At 39.2% G+C, this 14933-nt stretch overlaps 1 protein-coding gene across 4 annotated transcripts in view; it reads left to right on the top strand.

The window, feature by feature from the left end:
- Positions 1–14933, top strand: part of LOC126471284 (luciferin 4-monooxygenase) — a 256816-nt gene that overhangs the window by 122456 nt on the left and 119427 nt on the right. For 2 of the 4 annotated variants that reach the window (XM_050099406.1, XM_050099414.1), the window contains exon 2: positions 10196–10326. In XM_050099406.1, the coding sequence (XP_049955363.1) occupies positions 10213–10326 (114 nt within the window). In that variant the 5' untranslated portion in view covers positions 10196–10212. Of the gene's footprint in view, positions 1–10194; positions 10327–14151; positions 14254–14933 lie in introns of those variants that run through there. The other 2 variants (XM_050099422.1, XM_050099425.1) reach the window with 2 other exon arrangements.

Here is a 14933-nt window from a genome sequence, read left to right as displayed (position 1 = left end):
GAAATCAAAAAGTACTGCATCTATCTGGTTGCCTTGATACAGAGCTTTCAGTATGTCATGTGAGAAAAATGCAAGTTGGGTTTCACATGATTGATGTTTTCAAAATCTATGCTGGTTGGCACTGAGAAGGTCATTCTGTTCAAGATACCTCATTATGTTTAAGCTCATAATATGCTGTAAGTTTCTACAACACAATGATGTCAAGGATATTGGACAGTAGTTTTGTGGATCACTTCTACTACCCTTAGAAATGGGCACAGTTTTTTGTTTGAGGGATCTACAATAGATTACAATTAGGGGCTAACTCAGTTGCAAATTCAATATAGAATCTGAAAGGGATACTGTAAGGGTCTGGAGCTTTATTCAATTTTAAGGATTTCAACTGTTTCTCAACACCAATGAGACTAATTCTTATTTCTGTGGAAAGCGTTAGTGTGCTAATCAAGGATTCTCAATATGCAGGTCTATGTTATTGTCCTATATCTGAGTGCAATCAACCACTAATATGGCCTCATCAAGTAGACGGTGGGCAGAAAGTGATTGAAGGGTAGCAATTTAAAGGTAATGGGGTGGGGGGAATGCTATGGCAAGTGCCATGGGTCATAAACCCTGTGACAATCTGGGCAAAAAGTAGGGTTACTAACAGATTTGCACCAATATTGACAGTTCATGAGTGGATCTTAGGAAATGTTAGTAGAGAGGTGTTATCATTATAGCTGGACTCTGACAATATCTCTTGGGCCTGCTGCAGCCTGAGTGTAACTGTGACATGACAAAGTAATCATCAGAGACGTCAGTTTGGTTATCCAATTCACCACTCATTGTGTAGGGTCATGTGGGGTTTGTTTGTGATTGTGCTGGTTAGTAGGCTGTACGAGCACAGCTAGCAAGGCCACTAAAGTTTGTTGTATTACATGGGTTTGTTGATATTGTGTTACCTGTGTGCTTAGTTTAAGTATACCATAGATAGTTAATTTTCCCTAAGAAAAAGTGTTTTTAGGTGATTACACTTTCACCTGTGGTTGTCATCATAGTTCCCCAGATTCAGGACAAACCTCCACAAGTGTATTGAGTCAGAATTCATTATGTAAGTCTGTGGTACGTGTGTATCTTGGGGCATTGTTCTGTATGACTTACAGGTGGCGCTGATGTGTTGGAGCTGCATAACACCAGGTTGGAGCTGCATATAACATCAGTAGTCTATTATGAGGCCTGTCTGAAAAGTATCCGACCTTTGGCTAAAAAAAATATTTCGAATACCTGACATGGCTGGGACCCTAATACCCTTCAAAGTATAACCCTTGTGCTCACACACACTTAGACCACCAATCCTTCCACTGCCGGAAACACCTCTGGAAGTCCTCTTTTGGAATGGTGTTCAGCTCTGTTGTCGTGTTCCACATTATCTCTTCTCTACTCTCAATATGCGATCCTTTCAGTAGTGTCTTCAATTTTGGAAACAATGAGAAATCACAAGGAGCCATGTCTGGAGAGTAGGGAGGTTGGCGAATGGCTGTAATTCCATGTTTGGCCTAGAAATTTTGGATCAAGTGGGATGAATACACAAGAGCATTGTTGTGATGCAGTTGCCAGTTTTTTGCCATCCACATGTCTGGTCTTTTGCGTCGAACTGCATCACGGAGTTACCAGAGAACATCTTGGTAGTACTTCTTTGTCACTGTTTGTCCTTCGGTGGATATTTGTGATGCACAATTCGATGGACATCAAAGAAGACAGTTAGCATCACCTTGATTTTGCTTGGCACCTGCTCCACTTTCTTCAGCCTTGGAGACTTGGGATGCTTCCATTGCAACAACTGTTTTTTTGTTTCTGGGTCATACTTGTACACCCATGACTCATTTCCAGTTATCATGGTGCTCGGAAACCCAGGATTACTGTTGGTGGTGTCCAGAAGGTCCAGTGCAACTTCAAAACAGAGATCTGTTTGTTCCGGCGACAACAACTTGGGCACAAATTTCACAGCCACTCGGTGCATGTTCAAATCATCATGCAAAATTGCATGTGCAGAACCTTCACTCACTCCAACCTCTTGGGCAATCTCCCACATGGTCAAACGACAATCTGCCATGACCAAATTTTGCACACTCTCAACAACAGCTGCACTCTGAGCAGTTTGGAGCCTGCCATAATGCTGGTCACTCTCCGCTGATGTGCAGCCATTTTTGAATCAGTTGAACCACTCTTTAATTTGTGTTGAACCCATCGCATTTCTCCAAACACCTGCTGAATCTTATGAATTGTTATGCTTTGAGAATCACCAAGCTTTATACAAAATTTTTATACAGTATCTTTGCTCAACACATTTAGTCATCTTGAGAGAATCGGTATTCCAATGAACATGTTGTGTAGCACCTCACTCAGCAACCGACAGGCAGCAACTAATGCACTGGAAGGCAGGGTCAAAATTCATGCGTGCGCATAAAGGTCTCTTCCTTTACTGTGTACAGTGGCACCATGCTATTGTCTTTATTTTGCACGAGAAAATCTAAGGTTGGATACTTTTTAGACAGACCTCGTATGTGTTATGTACATGGACCTTGACAGCTTTCTATTCCATGTGCTTTGCTTGTTAAGCATAGGATACACTTGTTTGGGTATCATATGCACTTTGTTGGCAAGGTGTTGTATGTGGTCTAGCCAAGTGAGTTTCCAGTTCAGCCAGACACTGAGGTATCTGTCTTTCTCGTGGAAACATATGTAGCATGTTTGCAGTGTAATTTGTCTGCAGTATTGTTGTTTATGCAGTTATTTCAGTCCACATGCAAACAGAACTGCCTCACACTTGTCAGCATTAACTTTGATACACCATTTCTGCAACCAGAGCTCAGCAGTTTTGAGTGGTGTCTGTAGACATAAGTTAATGTTCGATGTTTTTCAATATTGCACTAGGATGGCAGCATATCTGTGTAGATGGCAACCAACATATTATATTTTTCTGAAATATCATTAATATGGAGGTTAAACAACAGGCGCCCCAGCATGTTGCCTTGGAATAGTCCAACTTGAATGCCTTGTCATCTTAATTGCTTACCATCACTGTCAGTGTTGAAACTACTGTTTGTGTGGAATGATTGTATGAGACACATTTGTCTGATGGGCTAACTAGCATTACTGAGTGTGTGCATGAGGCCATTGTACCAGACATAATTGGAGGCTTTTTTGATATCCAGGAATGCAGCCCTTATTGCTTTGCTGGTGTTGTAGCCGCCTTTATGTGTTCTATTACATGGATGAGTTGCGTTGTAGAAGTGAAATTGTTCTGGTCCCAGGCTGTTAATGCAGTGGCTAGTGAGTCACTTTAGAATCACCTTCTCAATAGTCTTACTGAGTGAGTTAATCAGGCAGGGAATTGTTATTGTTCTTGGTTGGCATTTATGTGTGTTAAATATTCTATAGCTTCAACTCCTTGAGGACACAGTTTTGAATGTCACCAGGGTCAGAAGCTTTCCTAACTGAGGAATGCTTAATAGCCAGTGTTATTTCAAATACCTCCAAGACCATGAAAGCCAGGTCCAAGAGCAGTTTACCACACTGGTGCATACAGAAACCCAAATGTTCCTAGGTTCCTTAGCTGCATCTACCCCTATTTCCAGTATACTGACAAAGATTGTTGTGACATCCACAACCCCCAGCATATGTTTTCAATTTTTTCTCTTGGATTTTGATAATTATTGTTGAAAGCCAGTGGAACATTTCTTAGGATAATTCCATACTGTTATTATGAAAGTAAAGTACATTTTTAAATGCATACATCTTTCAGTGCAACATTGTATTTTGTACAACAAATGAAGTAGGTAAGGTTCAGCAGGCACAAAATGGATGTGATTACTAATCCAGAACTTTGGTGTCATTTCCTACTCATGCACACGTACAAGAACTGAGAAGTGAGTCCTGAGAGGCAGGATATGAGCAGCAAGAATGGAGAAGTGAGAATTAATAACTGAAGACTGAGATGTGAGGTCAATTCTCCAGAACACTGAGAACTCATTGGAATCGAGAACTATCACTATAGAAGTGTCCAACTGGTCTGTTAGAATGCTGTTGCCCCATACTAGTACACTGTTCTATGTCTGTTTGTCCACCACCTTTGTGAAATTACTCTGTGTTTTTTATTGACTTTGTAACAATAAACAAAAAGACCTAAATATGTCTGAAAAAGAAAAAGAAACTATCTGGTGCACATTATCAAAAAAGAAAACCACAAGAAAAGAAGGAAAATGAAAAACAAGCTAAAGCTATGAAAGTTTCTTTTTTATGTTGGCTCCTACAAGTGCTGAAAAACTGTGTAAAGAGGTTATTTCTCCAAACAGAAACATTGTGGGTTTAGGATATGGCTTCCCTGCTGTCACAATGGTCTCTTCAAGCACTGAACTTTTGCCGGTGCAGATAAGAACTTATTTTAATTAATGGTTGCCACCCTGAGTTTCTTGTTTCTAAAAAATATGGATTTTATATGAAAAATTGAATTTGAGACTGCTTTCATGGCCAAATGATTAGTGTTGCTGCCTTCAATGCAGAAGGACCCAGGTTTGATTCCTGGCACTGCCTAAATTTTTTCTGAGCTAGGGGGTCTGGTACAGGCCGAACGAGGAGTTGCTTGAATAAAGGAGCATCGGCATCATCAGTATCATCTACTTGCAAGAAACAAGTGCAGGGATTGGTGACATGATGATCACACTTCTCACAATCATAGATCACTCCTTGTATGTATGTTAGCCAGTTGGAACAGGCCTAAGGCCCAATCCTTGAGTGATATGTTTTCATTGAATTTTATTACAAATGGCATTCAAAAAATTTTGCACAGTCGTCTCTAATTTTTTTATTTTGTGCAGGAGGAGAATGAACTTTTTTTGTGAACATACTTGAAACGTTTAGCTATACATTGAGCCTACATAATGTAGCCTCCATCAGATGGATGCATCTGGCTCAATGCTTTTTCCATGATGTGAATGCACTTCAGTAAAATTCTGGGGATTGACTTTTACACTATCGCTTGACACAGGAGATAAGGTCTTTCTCACTATCAAATGTGTTACCATGCAGGTGGGCCTTCAGACAACCAGAGGTAAAAATCAGACGGAACCAGTCCGGACTGCAGGAAGGATGAGGAACAATTTTCCAACCCGTTTCCCTCATTTTATCCTGTGTCATAAGGGTTGTATGGGGTTTGGAATTGTCATGGTGTAGTCTGATGAGCTGACCCTGAAGCTGTGATCTGTGGGTCTTGATGGCATGTCACAGCTTGTCCAATGACAAACAGTAACGATCCCAGTTAATTGTGGCGCCAGGTTCCAAAAAGTCAATGAAAATAACACCACACTGATCCCAGAAGAAGGAAACCATCACCTTTTGTCCTGCTCTTCGTGAAAGTCTTGGTTTCTTCTTCTGAGGGGAGCCCAAATGACACCACTCCGTGGATTGGGTTTTGCTCTCAGGTTCGGACAAAAAAAATCATGTTTCATCCTGGATAATGACGCCATCAAAACACTATTTCCACTCTTCAGTAAAAGTTTTCATGAGACCCTCGCACACATTCTTCCTCGTCATTTTCATTTCTCTTGTCAATAATCTAGTCACCCAACGTGCACAGAATTTTCTGTACCCTAATTACTGTACCAGTGATCCCACACTATCCAATGACAAATGAGTTATTTCAGCAAGCTGTCGTGTTGTCACACATCTGTCATTTTGGATGGTTTGATCAATGGTCTCCATATTCACATGCGGTAGTCGATAGTCTACCACTTCGTGGATTGTTCAGTAGAGAGAAGTCACCTCCTTTAAACATCTGCAACCACCGCTGGATACTACTGTGATCCACTGTGTCCTCCCCATAAACAGGAAGCAACTTCCTGTGAATCAATGTGGCAGAGACATCGCCAGTATTGAAGAGGAACTCCATCAGCGACCATTGTCGCAACTAGACATATACTTCATGGTCCATTATGGCTCACCTGTAAATAAAAGAAAATACTTTTTATATACCAACTTATAGCTAAATGTTCCAAGTATGTTCACAAAAAAATTCATTCTCCTCCTGAAAAAAATAAAAAAATTACAGACGACTGTGCAAAACTTTTTGAATTCCCTTTGTCATATAGCCAGCAGATGGCTTTGTATTCAAGTAAGTAAAAGTAATTGGACCTTTAAAAATGACAAAACACAGCAAAGTCTTGACTCACAACCATCCACCTCTCCGTACCATAAAGCCTTGACATAAATGGAGTTTTTTAACTGCATTGCAAGTGGGTGTCTGTCTTGATCCTGCTAAGTACCATGTGCAAATTCCTGTTGCATCATGAGAAACGTGGATTTCCTTCTGTACCATGTGCATTATTTCACTTTTTGAGTAATTAAGTAAATATTACAACATTTATCTTAAAATAGTCTTAACAAGAGTTCAAGTAATGACAACTAAAGTCTAAGGAAAAAGGAAGGGTGGGAGCACAAAACAATAAATCTTTTGTGTGGAAAAATGTCTTCAAAGAAGCTCTGCATATAATGCAACACCTATTCAAAATTGTTCAGTTCAGGCCACTGGTCTTGCATTAGTACACTTACTAATTGAGTGTAAAGTGTGGGAAGTCTCACTGTCCTCCCATTACTTTCTCTCAAATAATATGCCACAAGATGTTTGATGCAAAAACCACACTTATTATACCAAACAGCAATATGTCATGTTTTCCACACTCTGTGGGTGTTGCAAGTGAGACACACATTCACTAATTGTGGTGTTCCCAAGTTACCAGTGGCCCTTAACGAAGGGCTGAATACTCCAGGTAGTTACACCCAACAAAGCTGTAACAATTCTCGACAAAGAGCACATTATACTGGACAGTCTGACCTGTTTAGTTGCAAAATACAGCACTAGATGCCACTATGAGTAGCAAAAATGAGTGACAGTACTCAACCACAACTTTTTTAGAAGTCACTGTAATCATCCAGATCTGATCTCAGAGTACAGATGACAGGCACTGTTTGTTACAGTGCCACAATCTGCAGCTGATTGCACCCTACTCCCTCAGTGGCTGTAGGGACAGCCTTTCGACGTGTTAACTGAGGCCTTCAGGCCTATACACTGAGTTCAGAAAGTGATCCTTTGTTAGGTTCTCTTTTGGTTATTTTAATTTACCACAACATAAACCCAACATGCAATGGGGTTAATCTCCATTGTTTCAGTCAGTAACTGATCGCTTTACATAGCAAGGCATCATTACCATTGCATTAGTTCTCACACAGGTCACTTCAGGGGAGCTAATTGCTGGTCAAGGTTGAACATATACTATTGGTTGATTCTTTCTTTACTCATCTTACTTTCATTTGACTTTACCAGTCAGTTGTACACATCAAAATTGGTAATTACTGCACAAATAGCTCTGTCCATGACCATACAACAAGAGCTAGACTCAACTTACATTTACCAAGAAAAAATAAACATGAAACTCAAAACAGCGTTATCTACCAAGGAATAAAACTATACAATAAATAATCAAAAGAGATTAAAGAAACTGCAAAAATACACTTATTTAAAAAGGCAGCTAAAAAGTACCTGTTATGCAATACATTTTATGCATTGAAGGATTACTTAGATAAAACAGAGTAGGGGTTTGATGAAAAATGTTATACAAATAAATAATAAAAATGATTATAAAACATCCAACATTCCACTTAACACCTTCACATTATGTTTTCTCCTTCTTTTCTCCTTTCTAGAAATACTTACCCCTAAGCTGTGCATAGCACAATACTAATATCTCTTCCTCTTTCTGATCTCAACATCTCATTCATTATAGAGTAATGCTGACTCAGTTTTTCAGGATAGCAAATGGGAAGTTGTGGTACAGAAAATGGCCCAGAGAGCACCAGTGCATGTGTTTGTGTGTAGTGAGTGAAATGTTATGAAACAATGTGTGTATAGTGTGTGCAGTGACTGATAGTGAGATACGAGTGAACAGTGTGGCATTACAGTATTTAATAAGTTATTTGTAAAAAAAGTATTGTATACCAGGAGTAAATCTAATGATTGTCTCTAACTAGAAGTCTGTAAATGTATGTGTATATGAATTAGCTTATTTTAAATTGATCTAAACTTGTAAATACTTTGACATGTCCTATATCCTTGCAAAAAGAGATCTACAGATGAATAAAGCTACTACAACTACTATAAGTGTACATTTATTTTGAGGGCATATGTACACAAACACCAGGAATTATGTTGTATCTGCTGATAACAACATTTTAAATCATTAAACTCCTGCTATTGCAGTTCCTCAGCAATGGATCACTCTCACCATACTTCCCTGTTCGTAATGGCTTTTTTTTAAAAGAACTAAGTCTACTCAATCTGAAAATTACATACCTCACAAACTGATTACACATATTTAGACAAACTGATTTTGCTGGTAGGTTGCAAAAAAATGTCAGGAGCTTCTTTACCAAAGACTATATTTAACATGAATGCATAATTGGCATTTAATTAATAAAACAGTCTACATTTATGCCCCAAATATGAATATTCAAACTTCCCCAAATATGAATATTCAAACTTTGCTTTTTTCTTTCTCCTTTGATTTGTTTTAATAAAATCAGAATGATGTTATTTTCATTAACATTTTGTCTCATATTGGCTTAAAATTGTAACAATGTAAAAGCCTGTTTCTTTTACAGTTGTATTGTTGAAAAAAAGCTATGAGTCCACATAGTTTCCACAATTCAATACTAGAAATCCAGGATTGCTAGCTACTTATTGAACAGCCTATCTTTTGATTTTAAACTAAAAATCTAATTTATAACATATTGTCTTCAGACATACTCAAATATTCCATATCCTTGTTTACCTACATTCTTTGCCCATTAGTTTTCACAAAATAATAAAATATAAACAACTTCTACTCCAAGGAGCACTTTAAACTATGGAACAAAAATACTCTTCTACTTCGTGTATGATATTTCTGTCCTTATATCATCCCAGTATACAGCTACACACATTATTCAGAAGCTACCCACAATAATTTGGGATAGATCAAGCCTTGTATTTTTGAAAAATGTATCTAAAAGTGCTATATAAGAATAACTCTCATTAGCTCCATGTCTTCCTCAGACATAAGGCAACAGACCATAGACTTAGACTAACTCTCACTACCCCAATATATCAAATTGAGCCATGCCTCAGTCCCCTTACAACAGTGTACTTCATTATAATGTCATTTAAATCCATTGCAATTTGTTGTCTGATAGCTTCTTAATTTATGTACAACATTCTAGCTCAGCTTGCTTCTCTTAGGTGTGACAATGGCTAGTTTTCATACTGCCCACCAGTCACTGCAAGCTCTCCAGCCAAGGAGGTTCCAGTTCTTGTCAGAGCCATAAGACATCTCTCCATATATCTTCAGACACAGTTACAACACATTTATCATTTCAATGACAGTATCCACTCTTCACTTGTACATTACTTGATGTATTGTAATCCTGGTGTGAACAGCTTATATATAGCATTTTCACCCAAGCAGGTGAAGGGTGTGGCACTGTCATTCTCAGCAGTGACAGCATCTCATATTTGTTCTGCAGGGGAATGAATGTACAAACCTGAGTTCTGAGTGAGCCCTTCCATCCCCATACAGGATCTGTGGACTTACTGCTGACACATTATACACAGTCAAGTAACAAGCCATGATAAGCTCTCTATTTCCTGATGAGGAGACAGTATCCATGGGAGAGGATAGTTCATACACTCATAGAAAGGTAATGGGGAGATGACACCAAACAGCATATTTAATTTCTGTGTAACATTTTATTTTATTGTCAACAGCTAATCTTTTAATTTGTTATTTACACTAGACTGTTTTTGCTTACCTGATTTTCTATTGAGATCAGATGTATAACCTCACATGATAATTCCCTCACTGCAAGTATTTTCATATACTGGTCAAAATAATCAAAGTTATTTGTAAGTGTAAAGCAGAACGAAGTATGTTACTTCCATTTAAAATCCAAGTGTGTGCATGTGCATACAAACACACACACACACACACACACACACACACACACACACACACACACACATGCTGATAACCACAATACAATAGGCATACCATTATACATTCAGCCCTGCAGGAAATATGCCTTAATTATTATTTTGTGTAAAGTAAATTATATAATTCATTTTTCCTTTCAGAATTGCGTAAGGAAGCCATGCATACAAGGAATATTATTCAAGGACCTTCAGAATTCCAGCCGGTGCCACAGTGTTCTCTTGGCCAACACCTTTATGAACGGTTAGAGCTCCATGGTGGTAATGTTGCTCAGGTAGGACTAATGACATATAATAATGTATTCTGTGAATCACATCATGAAAGAGGATTTGCGAAATATGCAAAGGTTAAAGAAAGCAAACAAAATGGTATTTTGTATTGTGAATTACTGTAACACAGTGTACATGTAATCAGATCATTGTGAGAGTCAGCCTCTTGTATTTTAGAAATGCTGTTACTATTTTGATTTTAGGTTCTGCTGCTTACATTTAAGAATAAATAAAGTTTCATGCTACACCATATACTTTTTTCTGCACAGGCAGAGGTAAATATTTCTGTAGCTAAGTTGCATTTCATGTACAATCACATGAATATTGTATGTGATTAATTGAACTTCTTGAATAGATTTTAAAATGTTTGTCTGGCTGGGGCTTAAATGTAGATCTTAATTAAGGACCAGATGAAAAGACTGAATTATAGGAATGTCTGATAAATCAGTGGTAACACTGATGTGATGTTTTTGAGTTTGATAGCTCCAGTGCTTTTGAGACTGGACAAAAGTTATTAGATAACCTGAGTAAATCAGAAGCAGTCTTATAGTACAAGCCATAAGATCCCAGCTAAGGTTGAAAAGGAAAAGGTTAAGAAGACCAAGAGGGTTTTAATGATAGCTGGTAGTTAAGGAAAAATAGGAGCCATAACTGGTACAGAACTCTATGGCAGATGATCACTAGGTAACTGTTTCCTTTACACTGAGTGTAGGACTCAGTTAAACTACATGTGATTTAAGTTCTTTGGAGGAAGGTCTTGAAAACTATGTTCTTGTAACTATAGATCTTTTTGTCCTGTGAATCATTTTAATACATTGTTTATACACTCCTGGAAATTGAAATAAGAACACCGTGAATTCATTGTCCCAGGAAGGGGAAACTTTATTGACACATTCCTGGGGTCAGATACATCACATGATCACACTGACAGAACCACAGGCACATAGACACAGGCAGCAGAGCATGCACAATGTCGGCACTAGTACAGTGTATATCCACCTTTCGCAGCAATGCAGGCTGCTATTCTCCCATGGAGACGATCGTACAGATGCTGGATGTAGTCCTGTGGAACGGCTTGCCATGCCATTTCCACCTGGTGCCTCAGTTGGACCAGCGTTCGTGCTGGACGTGTAGACCGCGTGAGACGACACTTCATCCAGTCCCAAACATGCTCAATGGGGGACAGATCCGGAGATCTTGCTGGCCACGGTAGTTGACTTACACCTTCTAGAGCACATTGGGTGGCACGGGATACATGCGGACGTGCATTGTCCTGTTGGAACAGCAAGTTCCCTTGCCGGTCTAGGAATGGTAGAACGATGGGTTCGATGACGGTTTAGATGTACCGTGCACTATTCAGTGTCCCCTCGACGATCACCAGTGGTGTACGGCCAGTGTAGGAGATCGCTCCCCACACCATGATGCCGGGTGTTGGCCCTGTGTGCCTCGGTCGTATGCAGTCCTGATTGTGGCGCTCACCTGCACGGCGCCAAACACGCATACGACCATCATTGGCACCAAGGCAGAAGCGACTCTCATCGCTGAAGACGACACGTCTCCATTCGTCCCTCCATTCACGCCTGTCGCGACACCACTGGAGGCAGGCTGCACGATGTTGGGGCGTGAGCGGAAGACGGCCTAACGGTGTGCGGGACCGTAGCCCAGCTTCATGGAGACGGTTGCGAATGGTCCTCGCCGATACCCCAGGAGCAACAGTGTCCCTAATTTGCTGGGAAGTGGCGGTGCGGTCCCCTACGGCACTGCGTAGGATCCTACGGTCTTGGCGTGCATCCGTGCATCGCTGCGGTCCGGTCCCAGGTCAACGGGCACGTGCACCTTCCGCCGACCACTGGCGACAACATCGATGTACTGTGGAGACCTCACGCCCCACGTGTTGAGCAATTCGGCGGTACGTCCACCCGGCATCCCGCATGCCCACTATACGCCCTCGCTCAAAGTCCGTCAACTGCACATACGGTTCACGTCCACGCTGTCGCGGCATGCTACCAGTGTTAAAGACTGCGATGGAGCTCTGTATGCCATGGCAAACTGGCTGACACTGACGGCGGCGGTGCACAAATGCTGCGCAGCTAGCGCCATTCGACGGCCAACACCGCGATTCCTGGTGTGTCCGCTGCGCCGTGCGTGTGATCATTGCTTGTACAGCCCTCTTGCAGTGTCCGGAGCAAGTATGGTGGGTCTGACACACCGGTGTCAATGTGTTCTTTTCTCCATTTCCAGGAGTGTAGATATGCAATAGGACAAATCAGAGGTAACACAATTAATTTATAATTATCATAGTTATTAACTGAGATTACTAATCAACACAATCAAAATAAGTAATAATATAAAGTGACACAACTATACAATTAACAATATTTAGTAAATTGGGTTTACTTATGCTCAAGGAAGAACTGTTTAACTTTATCTAATACTGATAAGTATTTTAAGTAAGAAGGCATATGGCTATACAATATAACTCCAATATAATATACTCCTATTTTCCATAAGTTTCTACTTACTGTGTCTAAATGCAGGTTAAGCTTCTGCCTAGTTTTATATGTTTGAGGATGATTTCTTTTCTTAAAAAAAAAAAAAAAAATTATCCCTTTTGTGAAGATAGTATTTCCTTAAGGCAAGGGCAGTATTTTCAGACTTTTAAAAAGGGGTCTATAGAAACCCCTAAATTTTGCTTGTTTTATACCTTTAATAATCTTTTTCTGTATTTTAAATGTTTTATAAAAAAATTTGGAGTTCCTTAAAACTGATTTCATACATCCATAGCAGCTGTATACTGCCATGGATCATTGTCACCACTGACAAGCAGCTTGTATTCTGAAAGAGAATTCTAACACTATACATAAGGGTACTGAATTTTTTTATTAAGAATGTTAAGTTTTATCTCCCACTTAAAATCCTCTTGAATACATATGACCAAAAATTTTGTACAACTCACGTTTAAGCCATTTCTTCCTTCAATGATGAAAACAAGGTTTCAGGCTAGATGTTTATGTGCTGTGAAGGTTAACTGCTACACTTACTTCAGAATTTATAGTGAGCCATTGTGCTAAACTTTGCACTACCAGTGTTGCAGTTTCCTGCAGATTTTCCTCACTGTGTGATCTGATTACAGTATTAGTGCCATCTGTAAAAAATACTGTTGTTCCATCATCTGTTTTGTTGGCCAAGTTATTTACATACAACAGAAATATGGTCTGGTCCCAGTACTGTTCTTTGATGGATCCATAATTGATTTTCTGTTCATTACTGAAAGCTGGAAATTCTGTGTGTTTCACTGTCTTCATATTTTATTTCTGTAATCTGCTGATCATTGTTGAGGTATGGCTGGATCCATCGTTTAGACTGGAATCTAATTCCACAATTACTTAACTTATGCAATAGAATGTCATTATTAATAACACTGAAGGTGTGATGTTCTGCTGGTTCTGTAACATGGTATAGGATGGTGATGTAAAGTCTGAACAGGAGCTAAGACTTCCCATTATATAGTCTTGCTCACCTTACAGTTTCAGCACACTTGCCAACCTCTCCCAATCGGACTTTGTTTCTTGAAGTGCTGTAGTTACTGCTGGAAGTTAAGTGTGCAAACCCAACATCAAATTCTCATAATAAATTTGATGCTCCTGATAGTCAACATATTATATTTTGTACTCTTGGGTGCAGTGACCATTAATTGTAAAGTTGTTTTAACATTTGAAACATCACAATTGTGTTGATGAGGACTAAGTCCACAAATTGTCTCTCTTGCTTAACAGATTCCAATTGAGTGAATGTATAACAAGTTTTCTCTTGTCCCTATGACATCGTAGTCATCGTTGCAGCTGCTCTTCCTCTGTGGCCCGCATCATACCTCCAAGGCAGGAACCAACAACATGGAATAAATCACCCTACCAGCAGGTTCCATGAACATGGTATGATGTTTATCTTTATCCTGGCTTGCAGATACATTGTGTTCATCCATTTCATTATACATGCACATAAACAAAGCATTAATCCAAATAGTTCATTATCTAATTCATTAGGAAAAATAAGCTTTTTGTGTTACAGTACAGATTCCTCCCCTGAGGTGAATGATGTGATCACTCCTATGAAATACTAACAAAACAGTAAACATTCAAAGTTAAAAACTAGTTTTAACCTTTTCACTGCAACCATTAATACATGTGTCTCTTTTATGTAAAATCAAATATGTACCTGTATCTCATTTATAATAAACAACTTACTCTTGTTTGCTATGTGTGGAATGCTCCACAGTGAACTGTAAACCACCAATTGTAGGAAAATCTTCGCCCCCAGCTTCACTATAATTAAGTTTCTTAACATTCCTACCAGATCATAATTCTTTCACTATGGATATGGGATGACAAATAATTATTACTCATATAGATCTTTTAACAGTTGTTTATAATATTTCTTGGATTTCTCTCATGAACTACTCATTACCAGCAGTCATTTAGTAGAATTGCCCATATTTCATCCAATCTAATGTGTTGCTTGCAGAACTCAGACTTTATTAGCAATGCTCATAAAACTTTTGAAAATCTCAGAGCAAGTGCTACACCTTGGGTAAGGCAGTGAATACAGTTTTTAA

Source organism: Schistocerca serialis, chromosome 1 (assembly GCF_023864345.2).
Source record: "Schistocerca serialis cubense isolate TAMUIC-IGC-003099 chromosome 1, iqSchSeri2.2, whole genome shotgun sequence".
Taxonomy (NCBI): Eukaryota; Metazoa; Arthropoda; class Insecta; order Orthoptera; family Acrididae; genus Schistocerca; species Schistocerca serialis.
Note: the sequence above shows the minus strand (reverse complement) of the source record. Positions and strands in the feature narration are given on the sequence as shown.